General features: G+C 53.3%; 4 protein-coding genes across 4 annotated transcripts; 2 read left to right on the top strand and 2 right to left on the bottom strand.

Annotated features, from left to right (window-relative positions):
• Nucleotides 1-477: 477 nt before the first annotated feature.
• Nucleotides 478-873, top strand: KD926_006124 (uncharacterized protein; the record flags this gene model as incomplete). Its single annotated transcript, XM_053099101.1, has 3 exons — nucleotides 478-545; nucleotides 610-714; nucleotides 762-873. 3 exons carry the CDS (start codon nucleotides 478-480, stop codon nucleotides 871-873), a joined length of 285 nt encoding a protein of 94 aa, XP_052957185.1.
• Nucleotides 874-2055: 1182 nt separating this feature from the next.
• On the bottom strand, nucleotides 2056-3880 carry glr1 (glutathione-disulfide reductase GLR1; the record flags this gene model as incomplete). The annotated part of the gene is made up of 3 exons (XM_053099100.1): nucleotides 2056-2489; nucleotides 2585-3417; nucleotides 3474-3880. 3 exons carry the CDS (start codon nucleotides 3878-3880, stop codon nucleotides 2056-2058), a joined length of 1674 nt encoding a protein of 557 aa, XP_052957184.1.
• A 937-nt stretch (nucleotides 3881-4817) lies between these two features.
• pbs2 (mitogen-activated protein kinase kinase PBS2) lies at nucleotides 4818-6771 on the bottom strand (the record flags this gene model as incomplete). The annotated part of the gene is made up of 2 exons (XM_053099099.1): nucleotides 4818-5192; nucleotides 5248-6771. 2 exons carry the CDS (start codon nucleotides 6769-6771, stop codon nucleotides 4818-4820), a joined length of 1899 nt encoding a protein of 632 aa, XP_052957183.1.
• Nucleotides 6772-9480: 2709 nt separating this feature from the next.
• Nucleotides 9481-11432, top strand: KD926_006121 (Auxin Efflux Carrier superfamily; the record flags this gene model as incomplete). The annotated part of the gene is made up of 4 exons (XM_053099098.1): nucleotides 9481-9772; nucleotides 9844-10010; nucleotides 10077-11302; nucleotides 11366-11432. 4 exons carry the CDS (start codon nucleotides 9481-9483, stop codon nucleotides 11430-11432), a joined length of 1752 nt encoding a protein of 583 aa, XP_052957182.1.
• Nucleotides 11433-11934: the final 502 nt, after the last annotated feature.

Below are 11934 nucleotides of genomic sequence, written 5' to 3'. Positions count from 1 at the left end.
ATCCCATCCCCTGAAAATAAAAGCGAAAAGGCCCTCATAGGGCTGAAAACGCCTAACCCAGAAAAGCAAGTCCACGACGTGGAAATGAAACGCGACGGCGGAGAGACCAAACAGAGAGCAGAAAAGAGAGAAAAAAGACCCATAGGACAAGACCCCCAGACATGACGGACCTACCATGACCAATTTTATTAGGTCAACCAAGCCAAGCCGGTTCCACCAGCGGCAGCATGTTTGGTTCATGTGAAGCCGAAGTCCGTCAGTCACAATCACGACCCCAGGCAGCAGGATTCACGCCTTGGCTGGAATCGGTAAAGGATGGTTACATTTAAAAGGGAGCACAGATGTACAAGTGTCATTCAGACAGATTCAGTGATATCATCACGAACACGTCGTTGCTATACACCTATACAGTAGGAGGCTTGAGCTAGGGCAACTCTTCCACTCCTACATACCTACAGAATACATACATACAGCGAGATGGGCCTAGGAGAGAACATTCTCACACAAACCCACCTCTCGACCGACATCTCCATCCTCCCTACTCGGTACGATGATCCTTTCCTCCACCGCAACGGCCCCAACTAATCAGTTCAATTGCGGTGTAATTAGACTCTCGCCTACCCTCCTCACCCTTCTTCTCCTCCCTCTCGTCCTCTCCGCCCTCCACCACGGTATATCAGTCTGGAGACGCACACCCTCCGTGGTCTACGAGCTGTACGTTCAGACTCCTCAATCATCTAGACTGACGATATGGTTAACAGCCCAGAACAATGTGGTTCACCGCGTAGGGAGAAGGCAGACACGAATCGCCGACGGATAGATCGGAAGTGGATGCCGGCTTGGCAGAAGAAGCTGTGGGGAAGCGCCTCGTAGGGCTGAACGGATGAAATCACGAAAGAAATGACTTTTTGCATGACCGATCGGTGCTATGAAGTTACGGCGTTCCCGGAATGGATTCTTTTGATCCTAGTCAATTTATATGAATAGTTAATTGTTTTGTACACGACAGACCAGGAAGCTAGGAAGATTTGAAGGTAGTATGAGAACAACTTGCCACATACTCTTGGCAGCCCCATCTATAAGAATTTTTACTTCCAAGAGGACCTTGAGAGTTTCTCGCTGCCTGACCGTCCGTGTGCTTTTTTTTTTTTTTTTTTTTTTCCTCGGCCTCGTTGCTCGAAATCAGTGAGAAATTCCGAGCTTTTCCGAGGAGATAATAGACAGATCTGATTACTTATATTGCACATTGCTAGATCTTCTTTCTATCTGCACTACTCTCTACCTATAGTAGGTAGAGAGCAAAATTACTATATCTGGGATGATTCTTTAAGTTTGGGTCATCGCCTCTTCTAATCATACTCTCAATTTCCAACTACTGACTTTAATCTTCTTATCTCACTAAACAATTATACTTCAATTTGCTTTTCAAGTTAACCAATCCCCCTAAATACAGACTCCTAGCACCATAGGTAAACATCATCATCCATGAATAACAGTTCAAATGTCTACAACGAAAGAAAGAGCCAACACCCTCACCACCTCATCAGCCAGAAAACAACCAAACCAAAATCTGAATGACACCTCACCGAACAATCAAATCGAAGAACAGGAAATAGACAGACAGACAGACAGGTAGAAAAGAACCAACCCATATATAACTGACTCGCATGAATACAGTATCACTGGACCAACTAAGCAGATGAATAAGGTCGTACGTTTATTTGGGAAGAAGAGATATTTGCTGTTTCGAATTTGATTGTTCATGCCTCAGGTATTGGAAGAGAAATATCCATAGCTCTTCGGTAAGGGTTATTAACTTGCAAGATGTTTTAGAATAGCGAGAACATCAAGGACGACGGTCTACATCGGATTTTCTTTAAGAATTATAGCGCGTTCTATTTCGCATCCCGGGGGACTTTGCCTTCTACATAAATCAAGCGTCCAGTGTAGTTAAAACACTAAATGCTACACATCTATAGTTTACTTCCATTATGAGCAAGAATATCAACAGGATTGATTAACTTCAGACAATATACACATCTCTACCTAATCTAATCACCGCAACGTAACCAACTCCTCCGCACTAGTCGGATGAATAGCCACGCAGCTATCGAAATCCTTCTTCGTCGCGCCCATCTTCACAGCAACACCGAAACCCTGCAACATCTCACCAACGCCCAGACCCAGGATATGCAGACCGACGACCTTCTCCTCGGGACCGGCGCAGATCAGCTTGAACTCGGTCGGGTTCTTCTTCTTCTCCTCAGCCGGCATCACGTCGTAGTACATGGCCGTGAACCGGGTCTTGTAGATCTTGATCTGGTCGTCGCCGTAGCGCTCGCGGGCCTCGGGCTCGGTGAGACCGACGGTGCCGACTTCTGGGTGGGCGAAGACAACCGTGGGGATGTTCTCGTAGGAGAGTTTCGAGTCCTTGAGTTCGGGGGGGCCGAAGAGGCGGTTGCCGAGCTGGCGGCCGGCGGCGATGGCCACTATGAATCAGTCAGTCAGCTTTGCACGGCTTGAATTTATGAGTAGTACTAGCGATCGGAGAGGATGATTCGGTTGTAGTAAGGGGGGAACGCACCAGGAGTCAATTCGGCGTGGCCGGTGACGTCACCCAGAGCGTAGATACCGTCCACCGAGGTGTTCTGGTAGTCGTCGACGGTGACGTATCCGCTGTTGTTCAGTTTCACGCCGGGAACGTCCAGGTGCAGGTCCTCGACCTCAGGCAGACGACCAATGGCCCACAGCAGCTCGTTGACCTCGATCGAGGATCCGTCGTGGTTCACCAGTCGGAGCAACTTATCCTTGCCCTTGCCGTCCCGGAGGAGCTGGATCTCCTTGAAACCGCCGTGGTTCTTGTGGAGCTGGATGCCGGAGGCCTCGTACCGCTCCGTCATGGTCTTCTGGATCATGGGGTCGAACTTGCGCAGGAACTCCTGGCCCCGGATGAACATGTGCGTCTCGACGCCCACGGCGCCCATCACGCCCGCCAGCTCGACAGCGATGTATCCGGCTCCCACGACGGCGATCTTCGGCGGCAGGTCCTCAATCTCAAAGAATCCGTCGCTGGTAATGCCGTGCTCGGCGCCCTTGACGTCAGGGATGGTGGGCCGTCCACCGGTCGCGATCAGGATATGAGGCGCCGTGTACCGGGCCTTGGTGCCATCCTCCAGAGCCACCTCGATGGTCTTGGGCTCCACGAACCCGGCCCGGCCGTGCACCAGATCGATGCCCTCGCGGCCCCAGTTCCGCTCGTAGGCGCCGTTCAGGCGCGTGATGGTGGAGTCCCGGATATCCTTGAAATGCTTGTAGTTGATGTTCACGTCCTTGGGGATGTCGTATCCGTAGTCCCGTCCAACGTGGAGGGTCTCGTTGATGGAGGCGAAGTTCCAGGTCATCTTCTTGGGAACACATCTATTCCATTTACTGTTAGCGAACTCTCCCAAAAACACAAGGCCCAAGGACCATACCCGACGTTGACGCAGGTACCGCCGGAGCGACCGCTCTCGACAATCAATGTCTTCGCTCCGTACCAGCCGGCAGCTCTCCGTCCGCTACCACTACCTCCGCTACCACCGCCTAGAACAATGTAGTCATACTGATGCGTCTCAATGGGAGCCATGTTGCTTGCGTCGGCCACAGACGAGGTGGACGAGAAGTGTCGGGAGAGGGAGGCGAGACGAGATGTGGGAGTAGCCAGAGCGACTCGGTTGGAGGGGGTAATCGCAGCGTTTCGGTGCGCAATGGTTGCAATGCTCTTGTGTCCGGTCACAGAGAGCGACGAAGGAATTGAGGATTGGCGAACAGAAGGGCGTTGTAGAAGCCGGGTCCTAGAAGCCTGGGCAGAAAGGGAACGGAGAGAAGAGCGAGGGAGCATGGAGATTAAATGGAGGGGTAGAAGGAGGGGGGAGGAAGAAAAAAAGGAAGCGAGGAGTGGACAGGATAAGAAACGGATGGGTAAGCTGGCGGGGAAGGGAAAGCGGCGAAGCTTCTTTCGGTGTTTGGCGGAGCGATGGAGGCGAATCCCCGAATGACAGCAGCAGGAGAACACGAGGGTGAGGGCGGATGGACCAATTGACGGGGCTCAAGATCAGACCGGATCCCTGCGGCCAACAACAATTATGCAATGCACGGCGACTCTGGTCTTTTATTGTTTAGTCTTCAGACCGAAATCAGCCAAAATTCTCCTGCGATGTCATCATCGCCAAAGACCACGTGACGTGCTTGCTCAGCACGGCTTACCAATCTCGGCCTTTGATCGGCGACTGCTCTACGATATACGGAGTATAGAGGGAATAAATGTAGGAATTCTAGGATTGTTTATGCTAAATACACACTTCATTCTCTGCAATGTGACGGACTTGTGGCCAATATCCCCCAGAATGAAAAGAAAAGAAAAAGTCATTGCAGATACCATGTCTCACGTCTTCACAGTCGTTATACATATCGAACATATGACGGTATATCAGTCACGTCAAGTCTGTTTAGATCCTGAGGTCTCAAAGGAAAAGGGTAAAGGGGGATCCCACAAATCAAGGAGAATTCCAAAGAGGAGAGAAAGGGGATGGGAGGGAAAGAGAATGAAAAATGTGCTAATGGGTCAACACTCGAACACTTCCAGCTCGGACGCATCGAAGTGTCCTTCATCGCCTTATCACCAGGCGTAGAGGTACCCGCGCCGGAGCTTTTCAGTGGTCCGGTATCAAGTGCAGTTCCTACTGGGAGCTGCGCAAAAGATGCAAGAAGTAGGTTTATCTAGGTGGATGTGGAAGGGGTCGGAGATAAGTTGATGAGCACAGATAAGGGTGATCGGATCAGGCGGGCAAGCTCATGGTAGAAGGGTCGTCGAGAAAAGGGCTGCCGGGGACGGCGTCTAGCGCCACGGCATGCAGAGCGGGCTTGTCGTCGGCCCCGGGTGACTCCCCGCGCTGCGCCAGTTGCTCTTTGACCCAGATGGCCACTTCCTCATCCTCGGTGGCGGACGACGGCGGGTGTTCGGCCGCTGGTTGCGATTCGCCGTCATCGGCCGAAGGCGGTTGCATGAGGGGTGCAAGCCAGGGGTGTCGCAGCAGCGTGCTATACGAAGGACGATTGCTGGGGACCTTGTCCAAGCACGCGCGGACAAATGCGTGCGCATCCTCGGAGTATCCTGATTCTGGAAGGGTGGGAGGGTCGCCATGGACAATTGCCTATCAGAGATCACGTTAGAAAGGATGCTTGTCATGGGATGACAGCGCGACTTACGTGTAATTGGCTGAAGATGTTGTTGAACGTCTCCGGCGGGTATGGGTAGCGCCCGATGGCACATTCAATAATGGACAGGCCCAAGCTCCAAACATCGCTCTGGACGCTGTAGGTTCCGCCGCCGGTCGATCCAGACTGCTGCACACCCCCGCCCGCGATCCGTTCGGGGGCCATGTAGCTCTGACAACCGATGTTGGTCTTCGCAATGCTGGCAACTAGGTTTCCGCTGACGCCGAAATCGCAGATCTTGATCTGTCCCCGACTGTTGATGAGGATATTCGTGGGCTTGACGTCGCGGTGGATGATGTTGTGATCATCTTTGAGGGATTTTAGACCCATGACCGTCGACAACGTCATTTTTCGCAGGATACTCTCGGGGATGCCGTTCTTGTAGAGTTTGTCAATCGAGCCGCCATCCATGTACTCGACGCAGATATAAACAGCGCCCTCTTGGAAGAAGGCGCCGTAGAAATCAATGATGAACGGCGAGATACACCGGTGGAGAATTTCCAACTCCATGATGATCTGGGCAAACTTGCTCTCGTCCAATTCAAGGCGGATCTCTTTCATCGCCATGATTATACCTGACAAGTTGTCGTTCGGTTTCGGTGTATCTGACTCGTCGGGTCGACTGACGATGCCTCGCAGTCCCATGCCCGGTTTGCGCATGTGCGGCCGACTATGTCGAACCTTGTAAACCGTTCCGTAGTTGCCTTTCCCTAGCTCGTCCATGTGGACCACCTCGTCTAGTGAGATTTTGAAGCTATGTCCAGAGGAGAACTCGATTCCACCGCCGTGAAGAACAGCCTTGTTCTTGAAGTTTAACGTCCCTGCCTGCGTGTCAATGTATTCGGAGTATTTGCTGAAAGCCGACTCGGTGGGAGCGCCGTTTTGGGCAGGTTTGTCGCCGGATGAGTCGCTCGGCCCCGTGGCATCCGACAACTTCAACCCGGGCTTCATACGTTTGGCGGCCAGTCCGCCGGGCTTCGGGGAATTCGACGGTGAGGACGCTTGGATCGAAGGGGAGGATTGCCAGTTTTTGTTGCTGGGGCGGGCCACGGGCGGCAGCCGTCCTCCCATGGACCCTGCCAAAGGACCGTTGGCAGGCTGTCCGGGAGGCGACCGGACGGCGTCGGGGGACCGCGGGACCGCACCGGTCGAGACGGCATGCGGCAGTGTCGGAGGAGCTCCCTGTCGTGAGAGCGAGAAGGCCTTCATTTTGGCCATGATATCCTGATTCAATCCTCCCGGGGCCACGCCGCTCATCGACGGTTGCGGCTGAGGTCGCGCGGGGAGCGGACCCTGAGATCGCGGGGCACTGCCCTCACCCCGACGGGCGGCATTGAGTTGACCGAGATGTGTAGACGAGGCGCTGAGCCCGCCGGAGGTGTCGCGCGTCGAGCGAAGAGTCGGAACGGCGGGTGACGTGAGGGACGACGAGAGGTCGCCGTCCGTGGTATCGGACTTGGTGTCCAACTCTGGTTGCGGCGGGATTTCCGCAACGACTTCCCTTTCGGAGCCCATGGTCGACGAGAGTTATACAAATTACCGATTGTGGGTAGCGGTCGACGTCCAAAAGCAATCGCGGTCTCGCACAGTCTCGCACAGCCACCGAATCTGGACCATAAAAGGGAAAGGGAGAGGGGAATCGGTGTGGGGGCAAAAGGGCAAAACGTCGTCGGGGCGGTCGGAAACCGGGAAAACCGGGCAAACTAAGTCAAGTCAAGGACCAAGAGAACGGGGCTCTCGCGTCGCGAACAGGGCCAAGGAAACCGACGGCGTGGCACGATAATGATGAGAATTTCGCCAAAGGAGAGGACGACTGGTCGACCAAGCGAAGGCAGAAGCGATTTCTTCCGGTCAGGTTGTCCCGGAAGCAGTGGAGAAACGACGAAGGTGTAATTATAGGCGTGGGACACGGAATCAAGCCATCGGAAAATCAGAAAGAGGAGGGGGAAGAGGACGCTCAGTCGAGAGTCCCAGGCCGAAGGAACGATCTTTTAAGGGGATAGACAATATCGAATAAACAAGTACAAATGAGAAAGGGGACGAAAAAGAAGGAAGAAGAACAGCACAAGAAACACGAGGAGAGAACAAGAAGAAGTGGGGGGGGGGAAGAAGAAGTCAGTCGGGCGTTGAAGAGATAAGGAAAAAAGGGCAGAATTGAGGGAAAAAAGCGCAGGGCGGGAGGCAACACGATTTGCTGCCTCAGTCATGCATTCATTAATGGTATTCGCTGCCGTTTGGACCATCCATCATCATGACCATCATCCATTCGAGGAGGAAGAACGATCCTCAAAATTAAATTAAATATCCTGAGCCACAGTATGAAAATGCCAATTAAAATTTAACATCAAGGATGATCCGGACGCGACGCCGACCAATGGCAGGCCCCAGGCAGCAGCTGCCCGACGCTGAGTCAGCCGGCGAGCGTCTCAGCCACGGCGGAATGCGTTGCTTCTGCCTTCCACTCCACGAAAGAGTGGCAACTGTTGCCACCACCAGTCAGTCCGTTCAGTCCGTCAGACAACGTTTCACTTTTCCACGATGCTTCCGCCAATGAAAGTCCCCCAAAGACAAAATAACCTCGGGGCCCTGACGCCGGGGTCGCGCGGAATTACGGGATGGGGCTAGCAAAGGGGAATGACCGACGGGACGAAGGCCGATAATCTGGCACTGCGATCAGTTGATTCTTGATACTAGGACGGAGTAGTGTTTCCAATGAGACAGACCGGACGCGCAATCTGGGACAGCATCAAGCAAACAACCCTCCGTCAATAAGATACAGGCTTCCCCGGTCCGCCGGTCTGGGGTAGCGCTGAAGGGCTTGCCTCCGTTGCGTGTGGGCTGATATCATTGGGCCCGATGAAGTCATCGTCAGTCGGGCAGACTGATCAAATCAATGATCTACACGCTGCTGCATTACACGGCCATAGTAGACTAATAGCGTTGTCGTTGCACGTGTGGCACAAAAGTACTTGATTGGCATGTCTTCTGCCTCGGATTGGATAGGAGCCGTTGGCCTATCTCTTCTTGTTCGCTGTGGAGGCAGCCTTCACTCTCTAAATTCTCTAAATATAGTTTTTAACTATGTGCTGGGGACAGATGTGCAGCGATATTCTAAAGGACATGTCAATCCGTGCAGAAGTCCGTCGAAATAGACTTTTCTCTTCCATGCTCCTCTACTGTAGAGCACTGTCAATCAAGAATCCCAGTAGGTGATTCTAGACGCTACCCAACCGTTGTGGAACGTAAACCTTCAAGCACCGGTCAAAGACAGGACGCATCCGGGGAGAACCAGTCCCATGAGAGGTCCAGAGTCGCGGAGTAAAGTTTCGTCGCCTGCAAGCAAGGCCCTACTGAGACGACCGAGTGACCTGAGACCTGCAACGAATTCAAAATCCGGGGCGATACACGGAACAGCAAATGTAGTAGTTCTGACCAGGTAAACAAGCGGCCCAGGATGCTGGATCCTGCACGGTGAGTGGATGCGCCGCGGTCGGGATGAGTCCACCATGGCGTCATCCAGGATGGATTCCCTCGTACGCAATCTGGCGTCAACCCGGCGATGCTAGTGGCAATGGCCAAGATATGGGAATGACAAGTGCGGAGACAGCGCACTTTTATCACGGCTCGGTCATGATATCACCGTCCATATCACATCATCGGGATCGCTATCTTGGTCGCACCCCTTGCCGAAATGCCAAGCGGGATACTGTTCACCGCGAACCATTGCGACGGGAGGATCGGTCGGAGGTGGTCGGCGGAGGCAGATGGCGGAGAGGCAGCTTTTGCTGACACTGCTATTATCAAGTGGAAGTAACACTGGCGATTCTAGGTTTGCGTAACGGAGAATATGAAGAGGAAATGAAAGGGAAGAGAGAAATGTAAAGGAGATAAGCGAATCTTGGACGCCGCCTTGGCAGTTCACCCACGCGCCTATCGGAGCGTTGGTTTGCAACATGTCGCCATCATCATTCTTCGTCCTGTAAGGTCACCGTGAACTAAACTCTTCAGCACCGCCTCGCTCACTCTGTTCTTTTCTTTTGTTCTCGCCCACTCCCTTACTACTCAGTACTCTCAGTCCCTCTCCTTCCGCCCAACCTTCCCCCAGATCCAACCTTATTTCGGTTCACGCGGTTTCCATGCCATTCGCATCTTCTGCGCCTCTACAGCTCGATTTTTTCCCTTCACTCCTTCATACACCGTCCGGAAAACCACCTCCCTTGTCTCATGGCCATTTTTAGTGCTCCCAGGTCCTTTCAAAATGCCCACCTCTCCTCCCTGGTGCCTCGTCAGCTCATGACGCAGTCCGAAATGGGCATCTCGCCCGGTCTCCTCCAAAATGTCCCTCATTCCAGTCATCCTTCCTTCTTGAACCTCATCCTCCTGGTCTTCGAGGCCGTCCTGGAAGTCATCTGCGTCAGTCTGCCCGGCTACATCGCAGCTCGACAGGGCTTGTTCGATGCCGATGCGCAGAAACTGGTTGCCAATCTGAACGTCACTCTTTTCACGCCGTGCCTGAGTATGTCTTCCTTTATCTATTTTTCCCCTCCATACTTCAAAGAAACTTTGGCTAATCGACGTCCCTTGCAGTCTTCACCAAGCTCGGCTCCCAATTGACGGCTGATAAACTCACCGACCTCGCCATCATTCCCGTGATCTTCGTCGTGCAAACCTTTATTTCCTATCTCTGCGCATTCGTGGTAGCCCGATGTTTCCGCTTCAAGAAACGGGCGGCCAACTTCCTCACGGCCATGGCGGTGAGTCCCCGGAACAATGTGAAATGTCGGTCAATGGTTGAAACAGGTTACTGACCGGCCTTGCAGGTGTTTGGCAACTCGAACTCGCTTCCGATCTCCCTGGTCATGTCCTTATCGCAGACGTTGAAAGGTCTGCACTGGGATCGGGTACCCAACGACAACGACGACGAAGTGGCAGCCCGAGGAATTCTTTACCTGTTAATCTTCCAGCAACTGGGCCAGCTGGTCCGCTGGAGCTGGGGATACCACGTCCTTCTCGCTCCCCGTGAACGATACCTTGAAGAAGCCGAGAGGGAGGAAGGGCCCACTCGTGTCGAGCAAGGTCAGGCGCGATACACCGACAACCCGGAGCAAATCGATCCCGACGAACCGCTCATCAGAACTCGAAGCTCGGAGGATTTGCTGAGCGGCTCGTCGACGGGCGACGATGACGAGACGAACGAGTTTCGCTCCGGCGACCAAACCCCGGTCAACCCGCGCACTTACTCGTATACCAAACTGCCAGCGCACGAGTCTACCCACGAGGAACACCCTCGCCTGCTTGGGGCCCCGCCACGTGGGGATTTCCTGCCCCGACAGAGCACCCACGGCGATATTCTCTGCTTCCCCAACGTCGAACTGCCCTCTGAGGATGACCAGTCCAAGACGGGGGTGATCTCGCGCGTGCGGACCTCCACGCGCCGTCTCGGCGGTCGCGTCGCCGGCGGTTGGGAGACGGCGACCGGCAAGGCGTTTCAGAAACTCCCCACGCGGCTGCAGAAGGTCATCTCGCTTGTCTGCATGTGGACGCGGAAGTTTTTCCGTGGAGCGTGGGGGTTCATGAACCCGCCTCTCTGGGCAATGCTCGTGGCCATCGTGGTCGCGTCCGTCCCGGCACTGCAGAAGCTCTTCTTCGAGGAGGGTACCTTTGTGCAGAACTCGGTCACTCGCGCCATCAACCAGAACGGACAGGTCGCGGTGCCGTTGATTCTCGTGGTTCTCGGCGCCAACCTGGAGCGAAACACCTTGCCCAAGGAGGCCATGGAGGATATGGAGGAACCCGGTGAGGAGCGCAAGCTGATCATCGCGTCCCTGGTAGCGCGCATGCTGCTTCCGACTCTCTTCATGGCCCCGTTGCTCGCTCTCCTGGCCAAATACGTCCCTGTCAGCATCTTGGACGATCCGATTTTCATCATTGTCTGCTTCCTGCTCACGGGCGCGCCGTCGGCGCTGCAGCTGGCGCAGATCTGTCAGATCAACAACGTTTTTGTCGGCGCTATGTCGAAATTATTATTCCAAAGCTACGTTGTGTGGTATGTTTCCCCGTCTACACTGCACTTCATCCATCACTCCCGATCACTAACCGATGTCTTTAGGATCTTGCCCTCTACTCTCATTCTTGTCATGTGTGCATTGGAAGTCGTCGAATGGGCTTCCACTTAATCTCTCTTTCTTTCTTTCTCTCTCCTTAATTTCCTTCCCTCTGAACAACCCGGTACCACGAACTAAGGTACTCTACTTCATACATTACTACCTCACAGGTACTTCGGACTCGGTGCATAGGCGTTTTCGGCATTAGGTATTCGATATTCGGTATTCTATTTGGTACTCGGCTGATAGGACAAACTGGTCCTAAGGCTTCAGGCTTCAAGCATCGGACTTTCTCTTAGGTACTTTATTATCTTTGCATGTAACTATTACTGAAAGGGGAGGCTTCTTCTTCTCTTCACGTGAAGTTAGGCGGTTGTCTTTTATGTTTATGAAAAAGGACTCTAGATTGGATGGTGATACAATGGAAGGATGGAGAAAAGATGAATGTCTGATGTCTGATGTTGCAAGGTCTAGTAGCTAGGTAATGGTATTGCGGTCAGAAAGCTGGCCTTTCTTGCATTCGCAGTAGTTTCTACCGTTCTTTCTACCTATCTACCCTAGTTATTCCGTCTAG

This window comes from Aspergillus affinis (genome assembly GCF_023601865.1).
Source record: "Aspergillus affinis strain CMG 70 chromosome Unknown NODE_30_length_300691_cov_86_450199, whole genome shotgun sequence".
In the NCBI taxonomy this organism is placed as follows: domain Eukaryota; kingdom Fungi; phylum Ascomycota; class Eurotiomycetes; order Eurotiales; family Aspergillaceae; genus Aspergillus; species Aspergillus affinis.
This window is presented reverse-complemented; position numbering and strand designations above follow the sequence as displayed.